The sequence below is a fragment of the Erpetoichthys calabaricus genome, chromosome 6 (genome assembly GCF_900747795.2).
Source record: "Erpetoichthys calabaricus chromosome 6, fErpCal1.3, whole genome shotgun sequence".
Lineage (NCBI taxonomy): Eukaryota > Metazoa > Chordata > Cladistia > Polypteriformes > Polypteridae > Erpetoichthys > Erpetoichthys calabaricus.
The window spans coordinates 116,705,678-116,728,000 of NC_041399.2; the positions used below are offsets into that span (position 1 = coordinate 116,705,678).

Below are 22,323 nucleotides of genomic sequence, written 5' to 3' on the forward strand. Positions count from 1 at the left end.
TGTCGCGGATTTTTTGCTGGTTCGCGGATTTCTGAGGACAATGGGTCTTTTAATTTCTGGTACATGCTTCCTCAGTTGGTTTGCCCAGTTGATTTCATACAAGGGATGCTATTGGCAGATGGCTGAGAAGCTACCCAACTTACTTTTCTCTTTCTCTCTCTTGCGCTTTCTCTGATCCTGACGTAGGGGGTGTGAGCAGGGGAGCTGTTCGCACACCTAGACGATACGGACGCTCGTCTAAAAATGCTGAAAGATTATCTTCACGTTGCTACCTTCTGTGCAGCTGCTTAGTGAAGGGACATGCTGCACGGTGCTTCTCATACTTAAAAGCTCGAAGGGCACGTATTGATTTTTGCATGTTTGTTTCTCTCTCTCTCTCTCTCTCTCTGCTCCTGACGGAGGGGGTGTGAGCTGCCGCCTTCAACAGCTTTGTGCCGCGGTACTTCGCATACTTAAAAGCCAAACAGCCCTATTGATTTGTTTGCTTTCTCTGTCTTTATGACAGTCTCTGCTCCTGATGCACACTCCTTTGAAGAGGAAGATATGTTTGCATTCTTTTAATTGTGAGACAGAACTGTCATCTCTGTCTTGTCATGGAGCACAGTTTAAACTTTTGAAAAAGAGACAAATGTTTGTTTGCAGTGTTTGAATAACGTTCCTGTCTCTCTACAACCTCCTGTGTTTCTGCGCAAATCTGTGACCCAAGCATGACAATATAAAAATAACCATATAAACATATGGTTTCTACTTCGCGGATTTTCTTATTTCGCGGGTGGCTCTGGAACGCAACCCCCGCGATGGAGGAGGGATTACTGTACAGAGAAGTATATGCGATATCATTTTCATGATGATAGGAGTTAAAGCATGTTATTAAACACGATGGTGCAGTGATTGTTCATGTCTCACACAAGATGCTTGCTGCGCCATGTGCGACCTTCGATGAAATACTTTATTACAGAAGTACTGTCTCTTTCAAACATACTAACCCCCAATTCCTGTCCTTAATTTTCATTCTCCAAATACCCAATCCGCCACACAATCAGCTCTGTAATAGACGTTAAGCCATCTGTAAGCTCAGAACGCCGATTCTTCAAAACTTTTAAGGAACATTGAAATATCTTCGTAGTACGTGTTTAATTATTCCATCCATCTATCCTTCCAGTTTCGCTCCAGCCACTGCAAGAATACTGCGCGAGGCAGGAACAATCTGTGAACGAAGCTCCAGCTCCTCCCTAACGCTGCAGCACCGTGTAGTTAAAGTTTTATCTGTATAATAAACATATTTTGCTGCATTTCATCACACAGACCAAGGTTATTATAGTTAACGAAAACTAAAACCAAAACTGAAACTATTACTAAAACAACATTTTCGTAAACTGAAATAAAATAATTAACAAAGCCAAAATGAAAAAATAAAACTAAACGAAACTATTAAAGTAGCTGGAAAGACTATCTGAATTAAAATAATATACTAGAAATATTTTTAGTTTTCATTTTTGAATGAATATTCTTGCCATTAGTCTTTAACCCTTGTAACTTTTAACTCTAAAACAGAAAGTACTCCACTATGAGCCTCCTGCATACAGTGCATCTGGAAAGTATTCACAGCGCATCACCTTTTCCACATTTTGTTATGTTACAGCCTTATTCCAAAATGGATTAAATTCATTTTTTTCCTCAAAATTCTACACACAACACCCCATAATGACAATGTGAAAAAAGTTTACTTGAGGTTTTTGCAAATTAATTAAAAATAAAAAATCTGAGAAATCACATGTACATAAGTATTCACAGTCTTTGCTCAATACTTTGTCGATGCACCTTTGGCAGCAATTACAGCCTCAAGTCTTTTTGAATATGATGCCACAAGCTTGGCACACCTATCCTTGGCCAGTTTCGCCCATTCCTCTTTGCAGCACCTCTCAAGCTCCATCAGGTTGGATGGGAAGCGTCGGTGCACAGCCATTTTAAGATCTCTCCAGAGATGTTCAATCGAATTCAAGTCTGGGCTCTGGCTGGGCCACTCAAGGACATTCACAGAGTTGTCCTGAAGCCACTCCTTTGATATCTTGGCTGTGTGCTTAGGGTCGTTGTCCTGCTGAAAGATGAACCGTCGTCCCAGTCTGAGGTCAAGAGCACTCTGGAGCAGGTTTTCATCCAGGATGTCTCTGCACATTGCTGCAGTCATCTTTCACTTTATACTGACTAGTCTCCCAGTCCCTGCCGTTGAAAAACATCCCCACAGCATGATGCTGCCACCACCATGCTTCACTGTAGGGATGGTATTGGCCTGGTGATGAGGGGTGCCTGGTTTCCTCCAAACGTGACGCCTGGCATTCACACCAAAGAGTTAAATCTTTCTCTCATCAGACCAGAGAATTTTCTTTCTCATGGTCTGAGAGTCCTTCAGGTGCCTTTTGGCAAACTCCAGGCGGGCTGCCATGTGCCTTTTACTAAGGAGTATTTCCGTCTGGCCACTCTACCATACAGGCCTGATTGGTGGATTGCTGCAGAGATGGTTGTCCTTCTGGAAGGTTCTCCTCTCTCCACAGAGGACCTCTGGAGCTCTGACAGAGTGACCATTGGGTTCTTGGTCATCTCCCTGACTAAGGCCCTTCTCCCCCGATCGCTCAGTTTAGATGGCCGGCCAGCTCTAAGAAGAGTCCTGGTGGTTTCAAACTTTTTCCACTTACGGATGATGGAGGCCACTGTATTCATTGGGACCTTCAAAGCAGCAGAAATTTTTCTGTAACCTTCCCCAGATTTGTGCCTCAAAACAATCCTGTCTCGGAGGTCTACAGACAATTCCTTTGACTTAATGCTTGGTTTGTGCTCTGACATGAACTGTCAACTGTGGGACCTTATATAGACAGGTGTGTGCCTTTCCAAATCATGTCCAATCAACTGAATTTTCCACAGGTGGACTCCAATTAAGCTGCAGAAACATCTCAAGGATGATCAGGGGAAACAGGATGCACCTGAGCTCAATTTTGAGCTTCATGGGAAAGGCTGTGAATACTTATGTACATGTGCTTTCTCAATTTTTTTATTTTTAATAAATTTTCAAAAATCTCAAGTAAACTTTTTTCACGTTGTCATTATGGGGTGTTGTGTGTAGAATTCTGAGGAAAAAAATGAATTTAATCCATTTTGGAATAAGGCTGTAACATAACAAAATGTGGAAAAAGTGATGCGCTGTGAATACTTTCCGGATGCACTCTAAATACATGCTTTATAAAGTGGCTCAGGTTGTGCAATATTATAACTATATCGCAAGTTTACAGTGAGGTAATTGTACTTATAAGTACAAACAGTTATACAAGGAGCACTTGATGGACTGATTGAGTGAGATTTCTTGGGATGAAACTGTTTGTGAACCACGAGGTCAGTACAGGAAAGACTCTGAAGCGTTTGTCAGATGAGAGCAGTTCAAATAGCGAATGGCTGAGACAGCATGTGCTTGATGCTGTATACCGATAATTCTGTTTCTGATCAGCTGCTGTGCAGATACACTCAGATACATATAAATACTCCGAGTGGTGCAGTGAGAGTAATATGGAGAAATATGATCTGCTATGGCAACCCCTAATGGGAGCAGCTGAAAGAAGAAGAAGGTGCAGTGAGAGTAACAACGCTAAAGCAGTTATGGTATTTGGAATAGTTTGACCATTCTGTGGACCATTATATTGTTACAGGTTAATTACAATCAGATGCATTAAACTAGTAAACAATATGCAGTTAATTTCAGTGTATTTATAAAGCCGCGTCAGGGATGTGGATCTGAAAAAGAAAGGATAACCACACAGGAACAGTAGCACTGCTTTGACGCTGGGTGCTGCCAGTCTGCAAAACCGAGCAGAGAACTTGCGTACGACAGGGTATGAGCTACCGTGGAGATGTGCGTGGCTTTACGCCAAGTTTAGGTTTTATACATCGCGATTTGAACGTGGAAACATTCTCATGCAACATTCTTGTGCGTTCGCACCATTTATACATGAGGCCCCTGCTTATCTGAGATCGGGTCGCTGGGGCAGCAGCTTGAGCAGAGATGCCCAGACTTCCCTCTCCCTGGCCACTTCTACTAGCTCTTCTGGGGGAATCCTGAGGTGTTCCCAGGCCAGCCGAAAGACATAGTCCCTCTAGCGTGTCCTGGGTCTTCCCTGGGGCCTCCTCCTGGTTAGACATGCCCGGAACACCTCACCAGGGAGGCGTCCAGGAAGCATCCTGATCAGATGCCCGAGCCACCTCATCTGACTCCTCTCGATGCGGAGGAGCAGTGGCTGTACTCTGAGCTCCTCCCGGATGACGAGCTTCTCACCCTATCTTTAAGGGACAGCCCAGACACCCTGCGGAGGAAACCCATTTCAGCTGCTTATATTCATGATCTCGTTCTTTCTGTCATTAACCACAGCTCATGACCATAGGTGAGGGTAGGAACATAGATCGGCTGGTAAATTGAGAGCTTTGCCTTACGGCTCAGCTCCTTTTTCGCCACAACAGACCGATGCAGAGCCCGCATCACTGTGGACTGAAGTCATCTGTGAATAATAAATTTACATCAGTCATTTCAAGCAGTAATTGCCATAGGAAACACTAGCATTGCCTTGGCTATATTTTTAAATCAAATTGATGGTATCTTGATAAAATAAAGATCTTTTTATTCAAAAACACTAAAATTTCAAGGTGTGTCCAATCTTTTGACTGATAATGTATGAACATTTTATATTATGCAGTACCCCAGTAACCCTGAGGCACGTTATTTTTTTCTTTTTTTCTTTCGGATATAATCATTACACATTTGACACTCCATTCTTTACCTAACATCTGCCACTCTCACATACAGCAATTACACAGTGTTTTTGGTTAATAAGCTTTTTGGTTTAAAAGAGGCCAGAGCGCTAGAAAATCACAGGAAATATTTTATTTTAATTTGATCATACACATAAAAAGAGGAAACTGTACAATTAAATGTGCATATATACTTAAATACTTTTTTTAATATTCTTATTTTAATGAATCTTTAAGGGCATACAACAAAATCCAACAGAATACTAGCAACTCTCAACTCCCCCACCAAAATAGTTAAACGTTCTGTGAATTTTTACCATTTTTCTGAGTTAAGTGTTTGGATACCCATTGTATTCCATACAAAACTACACAGGTTTTTGAAATTCTGATCCCTATTATTTACACTTTCCTGTAAATGAAAACTGCATACATTAACTCCTAATCACCGGAGCTGTCTTATGAACTTCTTCCAAATTTGACATTACCCTTATAGTGCAGGCAGCTTATTACTGGTAAATGCAAAACTGTGTGAAGCCTTTTACCTATACAGGTAGGAGCCCCGCAAATACAAGTGGGCTGTATCCATGGCAACCCAACAAAACTGCAGAATAATGGAGATGCCAATACATTTCATTATTTCTCCGGCTTGTGCAGGTGATAGAGATATTGAAAATGTGCAATGTAATGCTGTGTGAGCTTTAGGCAAGATATAAGCTAACAGATTCTTAACACTGTCAGTGTAATAACTTTGAAAGGGCTGGCTCTTTTGAGTGATTCAGCAGTTGTGTATGACAAGAATATTTTGCAACACTTCCATTTAGTCCAGCTTTGTTAAAATCATAGGTGATTTCCTTATACAAAAGAAACATGAAATGGGGCACCAATGGTGTTTAAACATACAGTGGATTGCAGTCAGTTTTTTAAAATATCAATGCTAATGGTCACAACTGACTCCAATAAAATTTAAAAAGTGCCCTCTCGTGTACATGTGGGAAGAAATAGTCGGGTATTTGCATTTTGCCTTTCTTGTAATTTATATAAAGCAGGCAGGGCACAAAGGCTTCGATAATTCTTAGTAACATGGGTGGAAACCATATTATCAGAAGAGAAAGAGTAAAGCATTTTAACAGTCATAATAATTGCTAGAATGTTATTTTAGGAGAGATGTTTATTTGAATATGTTTGTGTGCTGTGAAAAGCAAGACAAGGAATCTAATGAAGAGTTGTAGTCTTGGAGGATGACTCGTTTAACTGAACTGTCTGAAGGACAAAAGAAAAGCATTTTTGTCCAGAAAAGAAAAAAGTGGCTACAATGGCCACATGAAAGGTAGGCCTCCAGATATAAAGGTCTGTCCTACTAAGAAGCTAGTCCAAGACTGAATGTTCATTTTCAGTTTGTTGTCTACTTAATTAATGGTGGGACTGGAAGAGTTGAAGCTTGTGATGTCAGACGTCATCCAAGCACTTTTCACACATTCTTGGAACAGAAACAGAACATAGGTCAGTGATGGTGCAACACCTTAAGTCTTCCCTTGTGTTTCCCTTTCCTTCAACCCACAACACACTTCCTATGTTTGCATGTCTAACAGTGCTTTAGATAAGGAAAATAATATTTGTTTAACCCTACATAGTACAAATTTCTCTCCTAATGCAGACTCCTAACTTTCACTATTGGACAAAAATAGTAGCTGCTGGATACTGTTTGAAACAACAAAACTGGTTTTATTACAAACATGGTCATCAATTACAGTGTTGTGAAAGAATGTGCATACTGTCGGCTGTTCTATTTCTGAAGTGTCTAGGAAGCAGCATAACATTTTTCAAAACATAGGATATTTTGAAGTTTTTAATCTTTATTTTTTAAATTTAAAAAAGCATGTTTTTATTTTGCAGGGTATAGTGGGAAATCTGTCTAGTGGGAAGTCTGCTCTCGTTCACCGGTACTTGACTGGCACATATGTCCAAGAGGAGTCCCCGGAAGGTAAGGAAAAAATAAAGAGTTTTGTGCAGTTTTTCTAGAGATGAAAACTAACGTTAAGCATGCTGCCTCCTTCTTTCAGCTTTTTGTGTCTGTCAAGTAAGGTTTGAACTTGTACTGTTCAGTTGCACCCCTTTGTTACTCATGTTTATTTAATACTCATAGTAATACATACTTCTGCAGGGTTATGATATCAAGTTGTAATTTGTTCATGTTTGTTAGTCTTATTGTTTACATTTGCTTCTATTTCAGGAAAACAAATGGAAAATTTGACAGATTTCCTGTGTCATTGTTTTTGTTTCCAAGGTTTATTTTGTAGAATTTTGAATCTTTATGCACCCCCCCAACCACCCACTCATACATAACAATATGTCTGAGTCTGCATGTCTATCATAACTCAAGGTCTCAAAGCTGGGCTGTTGCTATGGAAACGTGGGATTCTCATCACATAACCCTTCAGAGTGGAATACTTATTAAATGTCCCTGAACCTCACTCACTGTTAAGTATCTTCTCAGTTAAGATTTTGACTAGCTTTGAAGGGCAAGTTCTCATTATTATTGGTGACTGTGTTCTGTTCATTACAATTTTTAACAGCTGGAATTAGAGAATGCCTTGTAGTATGTATGTTTTTAATTACTACTTTAAACATTTTGATAAATGATGTCTCAATTGTACAGTATATTATCACTGCACAAGTCGACAAAATTAAACTCATAAAAAATTGTTTTATTTACATTCACATTAAAAAAATTAGAATGTTTCTATCACACCATATTTAAGTATAAAATTTAAAAGAATTTAATTAAAATTTAACTAATTGCACACTTTTTTCATGTACGCTATATTGTTCAGAATCAGTTTAACATGAGAATATTTAGTCAATCTAAACGTTTTTAAACATATGTAAAGAAAATAACAATACACAGTCATTGATGTGCGTATATAGATTCTTTTTGATCCAAAGCATGCTTTGGTTGCATGTCATTTGCCTCACTTTTTCTGGAGCATCCCTATGGGTCATCCAACAGTATTCCACCATCATACTGACATCCCAACAGAAATTCATGATTCCAATGATTTTTGGGTTTCCCCATATTATCAAAATACTAAAAGTAAGTGCCTGGTTGCCTTTTATCCATCGTCTTTATTCCTCAACACAAATAGAGCAGACACTATAAGGTTGCCATTGTTTGTTCTGGTCACCAAGTTTCATTCCAAAGTAGGCGTAAATCTGTTATTTTCTGGTTATGTGCTTTTTTTTTTACTACAAACTTTCCATAAACGTAGGACAGAAATCAGGACTGTTCTCACAACCCGTGGAGGCTGTAATATGAATTAACAGTGCAACAAAAAAAAGAAGCTCTCCACTGATAATTTACAAGTGATCTGATCACCCGACTGAGTCACTCCAAGGTATGTTTGCTACAATCCAGTGATGGGGGAAGCACAGGTTCAGATATGTCTTCTACCTGCTACTAGAACTTGTTGCATCCAAAACTATGTTCTGACCTTATTATTGAATAAAATAACTGTTTTGCTTTATTAAATTCTAAATTTAATTTAAATAATATATTAATATTTAATTATTGTATTAAACAAATATCCATGGCACTGCCAGACCAAAACACTAGCGTGGCAAATTGCTTGCGTATTAAAGTGACTATAGCTGCAGGTGGAAGTTCCCGTCACACTTTATGGTGCTAAGCAGAGTTGCGTTGCGGTGCAGCAGTCTATTAGCCAGTGAAAGCGCTGTGAAGAAGCTGTCAGTTGTTATGGTTCTCCCTTTGTCCAGTCTGATAGCGGTCACGGGACATTGTATCTTTGATTGCTGGTACAACAAATAGTTCTGAGCAGACATCAGCCACTGGACCAACAGTGGTAATCGCTGCTCTTGTGAAAAGAATGGAGATAAATGCCATCAACTCAGAGAGGGTGAGGCAGGTTCGTTGTACCACGTGAATATCACTGAGAGAATAAAAGTGAATAATATAAAAACAAGCGCTAACTTCTACAAGTAACCAAAATTTTCCCTGGGTGTTACAGATTCAAATCAAATGTATGTTTTTATTATAGTAATAATAACAATAGCAGCTCACTATTCAAAACGTGGAGTGCTGGGATTCGAACTGGCAACTTTTTGGTTATAAGGAAATAGTTCTTACTTCTACACCATTCAAGAATATGTATTAACTTTGTGTTGATTGACATTTGAGCTTGGGTTTGTAACTCATTGACAGCAACATGTAAATTGAATGTTTTTTTTTTTTTTTCTTTGGTTGTATTCTTGAATAAAAGTGCACGTTTATTTGATACTTCGACTAAAGTATTTGCATATTATACACTTCACGTCATCATTAGTATAACATGGAAAAAGTTTCTGCTTTAGGTATGTGTTCAGCATTTCTTTCCTCACCTTTCCTATCATCCTACACTCATCCAGATCTTTGTAGACACGGAACACACATGAAATACATGTGTTCCAAATAACAGTATATTGTATTATTTACTCTATACAACTCCAGGCACCTCACACGCAGATAAGGAGCCTTGAACTGGGAGAAATTTTTGCCTGCGTTGAGCTTTGCCGAGAGGATTGTTTGTGGGGGTGGGTTAGCGGGCTGCTTGTGCTGATCGACACATTTACAAATCAAAAGATGCTGATGAGGAGAGGTGTGAAGGAATTTAAGGTGGCCTGGGATTATGAGTTTTTTCGTAGGCTTCAGGGATTCTAGTGTTAGTCACTGTAGCCGCCGAAGTATAAGGCAAGATCAAGCATGGGTAAAATGCATGTTGAAAGAAATCTCTCAATCCAAAATTTTGTTTTTAAAAAAATTAAGTAAAAGTTAAAAGCAAATAATCCACACAAGATTAAAGGAAAAAATAGTTACATATGTAGAATAAAAGGCAAAAAAAAAGGAAAAATGTATCTTCTTTAAACTTAGCTTTTCTTGAGAAACTTTAGTTATTTCTGTACTTAAAAGTTCTTTACTTCTTCTATACTTAAAGGTTCTTAACTTCTTCTTCTGTACACTATCAGCGTATGGTTCCGCACTTAAATAAGTGCTGTTTTATGAGCACAGGCACAGTTTAAAACCATATGCCTTCTACACCTTACACATGGCAAGGCTGGTCACTAACTGAGAATACAGTTTAGTCAGAGCAGATAGAAATAGCTAGAATATACCAATTTTACTCAATTTATGGGGGTTATAGGAACCTCCCATAGATTATGCTTTGTCATCTAGTAAAATATTTATGAATCTTATATAACTAGGAAAATGGCTCTTACAGTCACTATTTTGATTAAAAACAGTCTTTTGTTTATACAAATATTCATATGAATTTGCTGTTCAAGCAAATTTAATATACTTTGTTTTTGGAATATTGTTGAGTTTTTTTTTTTTTAGAAAGATGAATCTTGAATCTTTTAATGCTGAGAGCTATATGCGAAAATATTTTCAACATATTTCCAATAAATTAGTAGTTAATATGATTTACAGGGTAATAAGGCCTCTTGTGTTACATTTATTTGATAGCTAAAACTGGGGAGAGAAAATAAGGATAGCATTTGTATATGGTCCAACCTGTTAGAACTACCTTTCCTCAGCACTAATAAAGTAAGCACTCTCATTCTCGGGTATTATATCTTAAAACTGTCGCAGTAAAGCCATAATGTATGCAAAGCATGCTGCTACTTCCACACTAGAACTCCTTATATTTTAAGATCTTTTTTTAATCTTGTTTTCACATTTCAAAATTCTCTGTATATTATTTTTTCTTTTGCTTCATTTGTCATAAACAGTTTCTTGGTGTATTTTATTCATTTATTATATGCTAATATGTAAATTGAAGATGCTAAATATCCAGTAATAAAATCAGAATGTTAAAACTTTCTGTAACTTTGCTCTTTGTTCCAAAGTGTTGATTTAACACTTTTGAACTGAAAAAAATATTTATTTCTCAGAACATCTCTTTGCCCAATCACATCATTTTTTAAGTTTTCACATACACTGTATGCCTTTTTTTTGACTCTCCTTTGTATTGGAAGGATCAACAGAGTCATTACATAGAATTCTATTGTTCTTTTTTCTGAATTTTAAAGGCTAAGAAAATTGCCAAGTTAACACCTCTGAAAAAAAGATTAACCTTGTGATGAATTTGAGATCTGAGGAATGGAAGTCTGTAGTCAGACATGAGTGAAGTCATTTTATACTAATGGACTAAAGTCCAAGTTTGCAATGGGCACTTCCTTTTATTAATAGGTCAACCCCAGGCAGGCCTATGTACAGTCATATGAAAAAGTTTGGGAACCCCTCTCAGCCTGCACAATAATTTACTCTACTTTCAACAAAAAAGATAACAGTGGTATGTCTTTCATTTCCTAGGAACATCTGAGTACTGGGGTGTTTTCCAAACAAAGATTTTTAGTGAAGCAGTATTTAGTTGTATGAAATTAAATCAAATGTGAAAAAGCTGTGCAAAAATTTGGGTACCCATGTAATTTGAATGCATGTAACTGCTCAATACTGATTACTTGCAACACCAAATTGGTTGGATTAGCTCGTTAAGCCTTGAACTTCATAGACAGGTGTGTCCAATCATGAGAAAAGGTGTTTAGGGTGGTCAATTGCAAGTTGTGCTTCCCTTTGACTCTCCTCTGAAGAGTGACAGCATGGGATCATCAAAGCAACTCTCAAAAGATCTGAAAACAAAGGTTGTTCAATATCATGGTTTAGGGGAAGGCTACAAAAAGCTATCTCAGAGGTTTAAACTGTCAATTTCAACTGCAAGGAATGTAATCAGGAAATGGATGGCCACAGACATAGTTGCTGCTAAACCCAAGTCTGGCAGGCCAAGAAAAATACAGAAGCGGCATATGCGCAGGATTGTGAGAATGGTTACAGACAACCCACAGATCACCTCCAAAGACCCGCAAGAACATCTTGCTGCAGATGGTGTATCTGTACATTGTTCTACAATTCAGCGCAATTTACACAAAGAACATCTGTATGGCAGGGTGATGAGAAAGATGCCCTTTCTGCACTCATGCCACAAACAGAGTTTTTTGTTGTATACAAATGCTCATTTAGACAAGCCAGATTCATTTTGGAACAAAGTGCTTTGGACTGATGAGACCAAAATTGAGTTATTTGGTCATAACAAAAAACGCTTTGCATGGCGGAAGAAGGAACACCGCATTCCAAGAAAAACACCTGCTTACCTACTGTTAAATTTGGTGAAGGTTCCATCATGCTGTGGGGCTGTGTGGCTAGTTCAGGGACTGGGACCCTTGTTAAACTCGAGGGTTGGATGAATTCAACCCAATATTAACAAATTCTTCAGGATAATGTTCAAGCATCAGTCACAAAGTTGAAGTTACGCAGGGTTTGGATATTCCAACAAGACATTGACCCAGTGTATATACTATATATGTATATATGTATATCTGTCTTTTGATTATTTTTTTTCTGGTTTGTTATTTGTGTTATTTATCTGTTTTGCACACTAAGGACCTTGCTTCAACCCCCCGACTGCATCTTCTCAGTGTGACTATTTGTTTCTTAGTCAATCATGAAAAAACGACTAAACAGGTTTTTTACAAAACATTTTGCATGTTGGTTAATATTGGTCCAACTTAAAATATAGGCTATATGGCACTTTCAAAATTTCAAAAAGGGGGCAAGGCTCTCATGGAGTAACCCCAAAATGACTTAAATAAAAATTTGTATCTCTAATAAAGCTGAACCAACTTAAAATCCAGGTTATATGGCATTTAAAGAAAATGTAGTCAGGCAGGGTGATTGTAATATGGGGAATTGAGGTTGGTGGGGGGGGGAATCATTAGTGGAAATGATTGTTGGGGGTTGGTGCATTTATGGTGTTGCTAGTGGACTGAAACATAAATCTCTTTGATGGTGATGTTGGAGAGGCAGGTTTAACTTTTATTAGTCTGTAGGAATGAATTCCCAATTTATACTTTATTAACTGTTTTGTGCCTAGATAGTTACTCTGTTTTGTGAATTTTGCTTTAATCACTTGCTTTAATAAATGAAATATATATATATATATATATATATATATATATATATATATATATATATAATATTTATTTATTTATATTTAACAATTTAGAAACTGTAGTAGAAAATCTTTTTAAAAGTTGATGATATTGTTTTAGACGTTTTTCTGCATCTGAGTGGCTTTAACATTGTCATTGTTCCTATTAAATACAGTGTAAGGGTACTTCTGGCCACCTCTTAATAAAATCCTATTAAATCACTATCCCATTTAAGGAATCCAGAACAGATCCTGGAAAACGTAGTTGCAAGGTTAAACTCTGGCGCTATTTATGGTTTTCAGTCATAGAGAAGCATTGCCGCCAATTCTTAGTCCAAGTGATTTTAAACATTTGCTTTAAATCTGATCTGTCTTTTCCATGATTCAGCTCCGTCTTTTTTGAAACTACACAAAACCAAAAAATGTTTTTAATTGTGATATTTGGTCTTTAGGAACCACAGTTTAAATAATAGTAAGTAGATTGTATTTATTAATGTTTATTTACAACTAGGGGGCTCTGCCCCCTGCTCGCTTCGCTCGCCAACCCCTGGTGTTGGGAATGACAAAGAGCGTGATGTATAAATGAGATATAGAATAGTGTGAAGGTGTAGATGATGCAAATAGAAAGCAAACAATAAAGTGTGTGGCACAGTGTAAAGGTTTATTTGAAAATTTCTTTGTACACGCCGTTTAAGTGTAAAAGGTAATTCCAGGTCAGAACTTGTAAGGTCAATGAAGATGGTTATTGTTGTGATCAGAGTCAAGTTTGTCAGAGCTTAGAAAGAGTTGTGTCTCTCCAGGAAGTAATGGAATGACTTGGGTATTTATGTTTTCCACATTAATATTTTTTGGACATAATATAGTGCGTTGTGTTAAAAGGGGCATTTGGTCTAATGAGATTGCTGTTCCAAATGTCTCTGTAACTAAGTCGTCGCAGATAAAGGCTTGAGGAATTGTAATAATATGTGTCTGAAGTCCATCTGTATTGGTGAGTGTACCATCTCTCAGTTGTAATAAGCAATTGTTATGATCTGGTTCTGGACATCGCATCTTTTTTACTAACTGTATCTTTTGAAAGCAATGCCAATTGTCTGCGTATTTTAAGGTGCACTGAACAATAGCTGAGTGCATGGCATCTGGAAGAATAGCTAAGCACTGTCTAAAATCTCCTCCTCATAAAAGTACCTTTCCTCCAAATCGAATATTATTATTCATAAACGTTTGTAGAAGTTTATGAATGGTGTTGAGTAAGTGACTTCATGCCATTGAACATTCATCAATAAACAACATTTTTTCAAGACGGATGTCACGTGCAGTGCCACCGTTAATGTTCATAGTGGATACCGATTTGTAGGATCTAATGTAGTTGATAAAGATTTCACTTTCAGGTACATCGTTAGTTAGAAGCTTTTGTAGATATTCAGTATATGAATGTAAAGAAGGCAGTCTAATTTGACCCTTTTGACAACAACGTGTAAATGTATAACTTGTATTGCCAGTTGTTTCTTCAGGGAAGTGAACTGAATGACAATGATTGCAAATGACATTCATTAATCCGAATGAATTTTCCTGGTGTATGTTTTCCTTGTGCCGTTTGAGAGGCGCGTTGTTGCATGTGTATTATTTGGGACGTGTTGTTTTGGAGCTGTAATCGATTTGCCTGTGCTGTGTGAGAAGCCCGTTGTAGCCTTCGCTGCCATTAACGTATGTCTGAGACGGGAGGTGTTTCGTTTTGAATCCGTGCCTGTTGTGATGCAGCACTTTGATTGATAGTTTGCGTAATGTGGATCTAGGATGTAGATGTGTGCATATTTGCGTTGTTGATTTATTTCAGGGTGCACTGTTCCAATGCGATGCAGTATTTGTGCACATATGCGAAAGCAGTATGGGCCATTGCCTTTTGGTGGCCTGATATTTACTCCGGTATATGCAAAAGCAAATGAACTATTGTAGGATCTAATGCAGTTCATAAAGTTTTTACTTTTAGATACATCGTTAGTTAGAAGCTTTAGTTGAGCTTTGCGTTTTTGGAGTCGAGACATTTTTTCTTTTAGAAATATGGATAAGTAATAAGGAGTATTGCACTCACTGTTAATATGGAGCCTTTTCTGCGGTTGAACGGTTAATAGTGCCTTATTGTAATGAGATCTACCTATGCTGCATAGCCGTCTATTTTGTTGTTTCTTTCGTGTACGTGTGTTTGTTCCTGTTATCATTTCCTTTTCGTTTTTGTACCTGTGACCGTATATTCATGACTTGTTTCTTTCTCAGCATGCGAAATATGGATAAGTAATAAGGAGGATCGCAGTCACTGTTAATATGTTTCCTTTTCTGCAGTTGAACGGTTAATAGTGCTTTATTGTAAGGCGATCCACCAATGCTGACACCTGTGCTGTCTAGTGTGAAGGTGTTGATGTTCACTTTAGAATATGTGGCTTTGGGTGTCACTTCTTATGGATGTGTGGGGGGGGGGGGGGGGAGGTTGAGGATTGTTGTCGCGCGAGCGTCTTCTTTCTTTTTGTGTTCCTGTGTCTTGTTGAATCCCCCTCTTTGTGTGTGTCCCGTCCCTTGCTTGTAGGGTCTGTGGGGTGGTTTTGTGTTCTTTTTTTTGTGTTCCATGGGCTTGTTGAATCCCCCTCTTGGTGTGTGTCCCGTCCGGTGCCTGTAGGGGGGGGGGGGGGGTGCCTTGCTGTTGTGCGCGAGCCTCTTTTTTTTTTTTTTTTTTTTGGGTCTAGTTTCGTGTGCAATGTGTTTTGTGCTTTGCTTGCGTTTGAATACTTTTTTATGTGCCTTTTCCTTTTTTCGGTGCTCTTTGCGCCTCATTTCTCCATTTTTCCTGTGCTCACTCCTTTTTTCTGTGGTCTTGTCCGCCTCTCGCGGCCCCTCATCCGCCTCTCTCGCCCTCTTTTGTCCCATCCGCCTCTCTCGCCCTCTTTTGTCCGCCTTTCTCGGCTCTTCAGCCGACTCTCGCGGACTCTTTTTGCGCCTGCGCAGTACGTCTTTTTGCAGCTACGGCCCATTGTGGATGTGTGTGTGTGTGTGGGGGGGGAGGTTGAGGATTGTTGTCGCGCGAGCGTCTTCTTTCTTTTTGTGTTCCTGTGTCTTGTTGAATCCCCCTCTTTGTGTGTGTCCCGTCCCTTGCTTGTAGGGTCTGTGGGGTGGTTTTGTGTTCTTTTTTTTGTGTTCCATGGGCTTGTTGAATCCCCCTCTTGGTGTGTGTCCCGTCCGGTGCCTGTAGGGGGGGGGGTGCCTTGCTGTTGTGCGCGAGCCTCTTTTTTTTTTTTTTTTTTTTTTTTTGGGTCTAGTTTCGTGTGCAATGTGTTTTGTGCTTTGCTTGCGTTTGAATACTTTTTTATGTGCCTTTTCCTTTTTTCGGTGCTCTTTGCGCCTCATTTCTCCATTTTTCCTGTGCTCACTCCTTTTTTCTGTGGTCTTGTCCGCCTCTCGCGGCCCCTCATCCGCCTCTCTCGCCCTCTTTTGTCCCATCCGCCTCTCTCGCCCTCTTTTGTCCGCCTTTCTCGGCTCCTCAGCCGACTCTCGCGGACTCTTTTTGCGCCTGCGCAGTACGTCTTTTTGCAGCTACGGCCCATTGCCGGATGTGCCTGCGTCCATCATCCGGTTTAGCATTCTCGGTTAGTAATATGGATTAGTCCAGTAGTTATGATATTCAGAATTGCTTCAGATTGAGATTTTGTTTGACTTTACCATGAAAGTCATTTTCTTTCTGCTCCTAGCTTTTAAAACATACTTGAAAATGTTGATAGCAAAAAAGATGCAAATGGAAAAATGTCATCAGTCTTGGTGTTTGTTCACTTTGTTGAAGTTTCATACAGAAATTTAATGAACTTAGTCATTTCACTTAATGTTTTATTCGAATCTTGTTCATTTTAATGCCATCATAGTATTTGTTAATTACTGATGTACTACGTGGATAAAGAGGACATTTGTGTCAATTTACAGTTGGATTCTTCAGTATAATGTAAATCATTTAAATAAAGGTGAATAAAAAAACAACTATGTTGCGGGAAAAAATTCAGACTTTAAAGAAAAGGTAAATTTGCAGTGCTTTAAAATTGTAATAACAATATAGTCTACATTCAGAAGAAGGGAATGCTTCTCTTAGGAAGATTAGTTTAGAATGTTAGTTAAGCAAAGGTAACAGTTATTTTTTAGATATTATTTGTTTCTTGAATCTTTTGAATGCCTGTTTCAATGTTTCTGATGCCTTTCAAATTTGCCAGTGTGCTAGGTGTCTCAGATTAGTAGACAATAAATTAAGCAGTAGAAATTAGCACAGATGCAAGATGCTACATTCTAAACTTAACTACTGTCATCCAAATCCGAAACAGGTTTCATTTCTTTAATCTTTTAAGAGGATTTACTGAGAGAGACAAATTCCCAAGATGGTGAAATGTTACCTTCCTGATTAAGTATTTGCAGTGCGTATGTGAAATTTGAAATGTGTACTCTACAAACCAAACATAAAGAACCTCATTATGACACATGCTTAACTTTTATTCCACTGTGCCTCACCGTGAAGATTTTCCTTTGGTCCTTAAAGTTGATTTGAGATCTGTGGCCAAATACAACCCCAACCCCATATATGCAGTATTTTTAGTCTACCCTACTCCCTTACCTATTACTTTCAGTAATGGCTTGAAGTAATATTTTCATTTTAAAATGTTTGAATATTTGTAGCACACTGCCCTATTTTATAAACACATTCTCCATATAGCCCCTTGGTTTTTCCATTTAGTTTTCTTTTATATCCACAGGAACATGCCAGTTTTATTAAAAGATTGGTTCAGTTTATTCACAAACATAGTATATATGCATTTGCCATGTGAAACTATGTACTAAAGTTAAGCGTTTTCTAAAAAAAAAAAAAAAAATACATACTTCCCCCTGGCATTTTATAATGGAACCTTATTATTTGGAACATGAGGTAGTTGTATCACATTGAGCCTGTCAAAATGTGACATATGAGAGAAGTCATATCTCAGTAGACAGCTGTTATAGACACAGTCTATTTGCAGGTGAGCTTTGCTGCCATGTCTTAGTTTCCTGCTGCAGGGCTTCCATCTAGTTGATAGCCGTATAGTTTTTTTTTTTTGGTTTCAGTGCTTATGGAACATAGTGCTATAATTAGACAGTTATGTTGTCGTGAAAAAGGTATAAAGCTGCTGAGGTTTTGAGGGAACGAGTGATTTGAGATGGTCAGTTGGATGATGTGGAGCCTGTAGGCTCTGGCACTGATGTGGATAGTTGCTCTGAAGGCGTTAATTCATTACAAGGCATCCATCTTGTCCCGACTGTTAGGACAGCACTACATGGACATTTTGCGCCCACTGAGCGCAAACAGTCGCCAAATACCGAATATGTTATCTGCAACAAGTGTGGACAGTGCAAATAAATATGTTGCATCTGGGATCACATGTGCTTCTAAAGTTGCATTCTGCGTGGTGCTTTGCTTCAAATTCCTTCATTCAAATGCAGACTTGTAGTCATGTTGTTGATGAAAATAACATGATTAATAGTTTCTTTACATTTTTACGAGTTCATTACCTCCAACCTGCAGGGAAAAACCTTGGGGGTTGGTGGCAGGATTGGCACTTCAACCACCATAACAAAAAACCTCACACTGTTCCGTTCCATCTGAACTAGTGTGGTGCTGAGGTGTCGCCCGTTGCATGGCTGCACTCGAGCCCTAAGATTCTGAGGTGGTTTGTCATGTGATGGGTGTTGCAGCCTGTGAAGGACTAGTGCTGTGTAGAGGGCTGTTTCCTACCTTGCACCAAGGACCCCCATAAACTTAAATTGAATTAAGGGGTTCAAGAAAGTTATTCTATGCTAATTCTTTCCAACTAGAACACTAGATGCAGTTACAAATACAGTGTAGTTAAGTTGACTATATTTAATTGCGCAACTTAAGGGCTTTTCTGAGTTAATGGTGTTCAAGTGCATCCTATATCCGAATCAATTGAACGCTAAAAGCAAGGTTCCATTTTTTGCTTAACTGGACAAAAACCATCAGTCATATGATAAGTTTTTTCCAGACAGTTACCAAATTTCCATATCTAAATGTATACAATCTGCAGACTGTTACATGGAGTTGTACTCGAGGCAGCAGTTTTTATCTCACTCATGGAGCTAACATATGGTTTTAACTCCCAGTGGCTTCAACTAGCGTTGTGTTCTGGCTGCCTTTCTCACTCACTGAGTAGCCTGTTTGTTAGCCTTGACATCTAGTGTGCTCTTTCTTGTCCCCTTCAGGGGAGGATGGTTTAGACTTGCCGAATAGTACAACACTTTCAAGGAATTGTCAAGACACCTTTTCCTTATAGCCATCACATCCAAAAAGCAATATCTGATTAGAGTAAACATTGCTTTTCTTAACCTCCAGCATCATTTTTTTTCTGCCAGATTATTTCCATTTATAGACTTTTTTATTATACATCATATATCCTTAGCATTAGTGAATTGAGAACTACTATATATTTGTTCTGAAAAAAACTTCTGCTGTGCAGGTTGTCAACCCGCCACTACTCTGCACAGGCAAGCACCATATTCCTGTCTGTCTCACCTGGCAGGGCTCCCTTCATCTTCCTTCCAGCTCCTCCAGAATTTAGCTGCTTCAATGGTGTCCTCTGTTCCTAATTTCACTACAATACTCATCTGATTTAGTTTCTTCACTGACCTCAGTGTTGCTGCAAGATTTAGTTCAAAACTCTTATCTTGACCAATAGTTCTCTGAATGGTTCTGTGGCTCTATATCTCTAGTCTTTGGTCTCTGTGTCAATTTTGCCTGTCTGCTGACTGTCCTTCCACTTGCCAGACATGCCAGATTGGATAATGTTTCTCTGTTCTTGCTCCAAAGCTGTGGAATAATCTCCCTTTGTTTTTCCATACTGCAACTGATTTAGTAGTGTTTTGGTATCTTTTGAAAATGCACCTTTTCACTGGAGCTCCTTCGTTTCTCTTCTACTGGACAGCAGCTGTTGTATTAGAAAGATTTTAAGTTAATAAGATGAAGGGCGTTAGGAGTCCATGGCATTGTGTGATTTTAGTTATAAAACCAGTGTAGCTCAAAGTTGGTGAGTGTGGGGTGTGCCAGTAAAAAGCCGTTCACCTGAGTTCAGTTAAGAAATTTGCTGGTTGCTTGCGAACATGTAAACAAGGTCAGCTCAGCTGGTTTCCTTTTTGGCACTCTGTGGGTCATTAAGTAGAGGTGCCACCCACAAAGAATAAAGAATCTGATTAGAAAAGTATAACAACTGCTGCAGTGGACAGAAGGCAAAGCATTCCTGGGCTTGTTGCTCCTGTTAGAAGTATTGCATTGCACTTATTCTTTGAACACTGCTTTGCTTTTGTGAATAAACTGTACTGAAATCTTTTTGCACCAAGTTACTTGTTTGTGTCCTCATTGCACTAGTTCTTTCTCAGTTCAAGACTATGGATTTCCCAGGAAATGAGTAATGCCCAAGGTTGTGAACACCTGGGGCAACAGAGATACTGATTTTTGTTTGCTATCTGTAGGTATAATTATATACAGTGGTGTGAAAAACTATTTGCCCCCTTCCTGATTTCTTATTCTTTTGCATGTATGTCACACAAAATGTTTCTGATCATCAAACACATTTAACCATTAGTCAAATATAACACAAGTAAACACAAAATGCAGTTTTTAAATGATGGTTTTTATTATTTAGGGAGAAAAAAAATCCAAACCTACATGGCCCTGTGTGAAAAAGTAATTGCCCCCTTGTTAAAATATAACCTAACTGTGGTGTATCACACCTGAGTTCAATTTCCGTAGCCACCCCCAGGCCTGATTACTGCCACACCTGTTTCAATCAAGAAATCACTTAAATAGGAGCTGCCTGACACAGAGAAGTAGACCAAAAGCACCTCAAAAGCTAGATATCATGCCAAGATCCAAAGAAATTCAGGAACAAATGAGAACAGAAGTAATTGAGATCTATCAGTCTGGTAAAGGTTATAAAGCCATTTCTAAAGCTTTGGGACTCCAGCGAACCACAGTGAGAGCCATTATCCACAAATGGCAAAAACATGGAACAGTGGTGAACCTTCCCAGGAGTGGCCGGCCGACCAAAATTACCCCAAGAGCGCAGAGACGACTCATCCGAGAGGTCACAAAAGACCCCAGGACAACGTCTAAAGAACTGCAGGCCTCACTTGCCTCAATTAAGGTCAGTGTTCACGACTCCACCATAAGAAAGAGACTGGGCAAAAACGGCCTGCATGGCAGATTTCCAAGACGCAAACCACTGTTAAGCAAAAAGAACATTAGGGCTCGTCTCAATTTTGCTAAGAAACATCTCAATGATTGCCAAGACTTTTGGGAAAATACCTTGTGGACTGATGAGTCAAAAGTTGAACTTTTTGGAAGGCAAATGTCCTGTTACATCTGGCGTAAAAGGAACACAGCATTTCAGAAAAAGAACATCATACCAACAGTAAAATATGGTGGTGGTAGTGTGATGGTCTGGGGTTGTTTTGCTGCTTCAGGACCTGGAAGGCTTGCTGTGATAGATGGAACCATGAATTCTACTGTCTACCAAAAAATCCTGAAGGAGAATGTCCGGCCATCTATTCGTCAACTCAAGCTGAAGCGATCTTGGGTGCTGCAACAGGACAATGACCCAAAACACACCAGCAAATCTACCTCTGAATGGCTGAAGAAAAACAAAATGAAGACTTTGGAGTGGCCTAGTCAAAGTCCTGACCTGAATCCAATTGAGATGCTATGGCATGACCTTAAAAAGGCGGTTCATGCTAGAAAACCCTCAAATAAAGCTGAATTACAACAATTTTGCAAAGATGAGTGGGCCAAAATTCCTCCAGAGCGCTGTAAAAGACTCATTGCAAGTTATCGCAAACGCTTGATTGCAGTTATTGCTGCTAAGGGTGGCCCAACCAGTTATTAGGTTCAGGGGGCAATTACTTTTTCACACAGGGCCATGTAGGTTTGGATTTTTTTTTTCTCCCTAAATAATAAAAACCACCATTTACAAACTGCATTTTGTGTTTACTTGTGTTATATTTGACTAATGGTTAAATGTGTTTGATGATCAGAAACATTTTGTGTGACAAACATGCAAAAGAATAAGAAATCAGGAAGGGGGCAAATAGTTTTTCACACCACTGTAGTAGTACTACTTCCAATTGCTGTTTTTTTTTTATCTTGCTCTCTGTTGTTCTTGATGCTTACTCCTTCTAGACATTTGTATATGTATTACTGTATATCTTGGTTTGTAAGTTGCCTTGGATAAATGCATGTGCTAAATAAGTAATAATAATTTATGAAAGCTGAAAAACTCCCATATAAAAGTATTGGTAAATTTTCTAAATCCTCTGTCAATAAAAAATAAAAACTTTCTTTGTGACTTCAGTTACTGAATAATTTACTGTTTCAAGTTTACGTCAAGAGATGTTATTTCAACTTGCGTATTTTCCTCTTATACTCATCTGATAGCCA

General features: G+C 38.7%; 1 protein-coding gene across 2 annotated transcripts in view; it reads left to right on the forward strand.

Annotated features, from left to right (window-relative positions):
* The window catches only part of agap3 (ArfGAP with GTPase domain, ankyrin repeat and PH domain 3), a 1,735,421-nt gene that overhangs the window by 522,333 nt on the left and 1,190,765 nt on the right, over positions 1-22,323 (forward strand). For both annotated transcript variants that reach the window (XM_028803882.2, XM_028803880.2), the window contains exon 3: positions 6,682-6,769. In XM_028803882.2, coding sequence (XP_028659715.1) covers positions 6,682-6,769 — 88 coding nt within the window. The remainder of the gene's footprint in view (positions 1-6,681; positions 6,770-22,323) is intronic.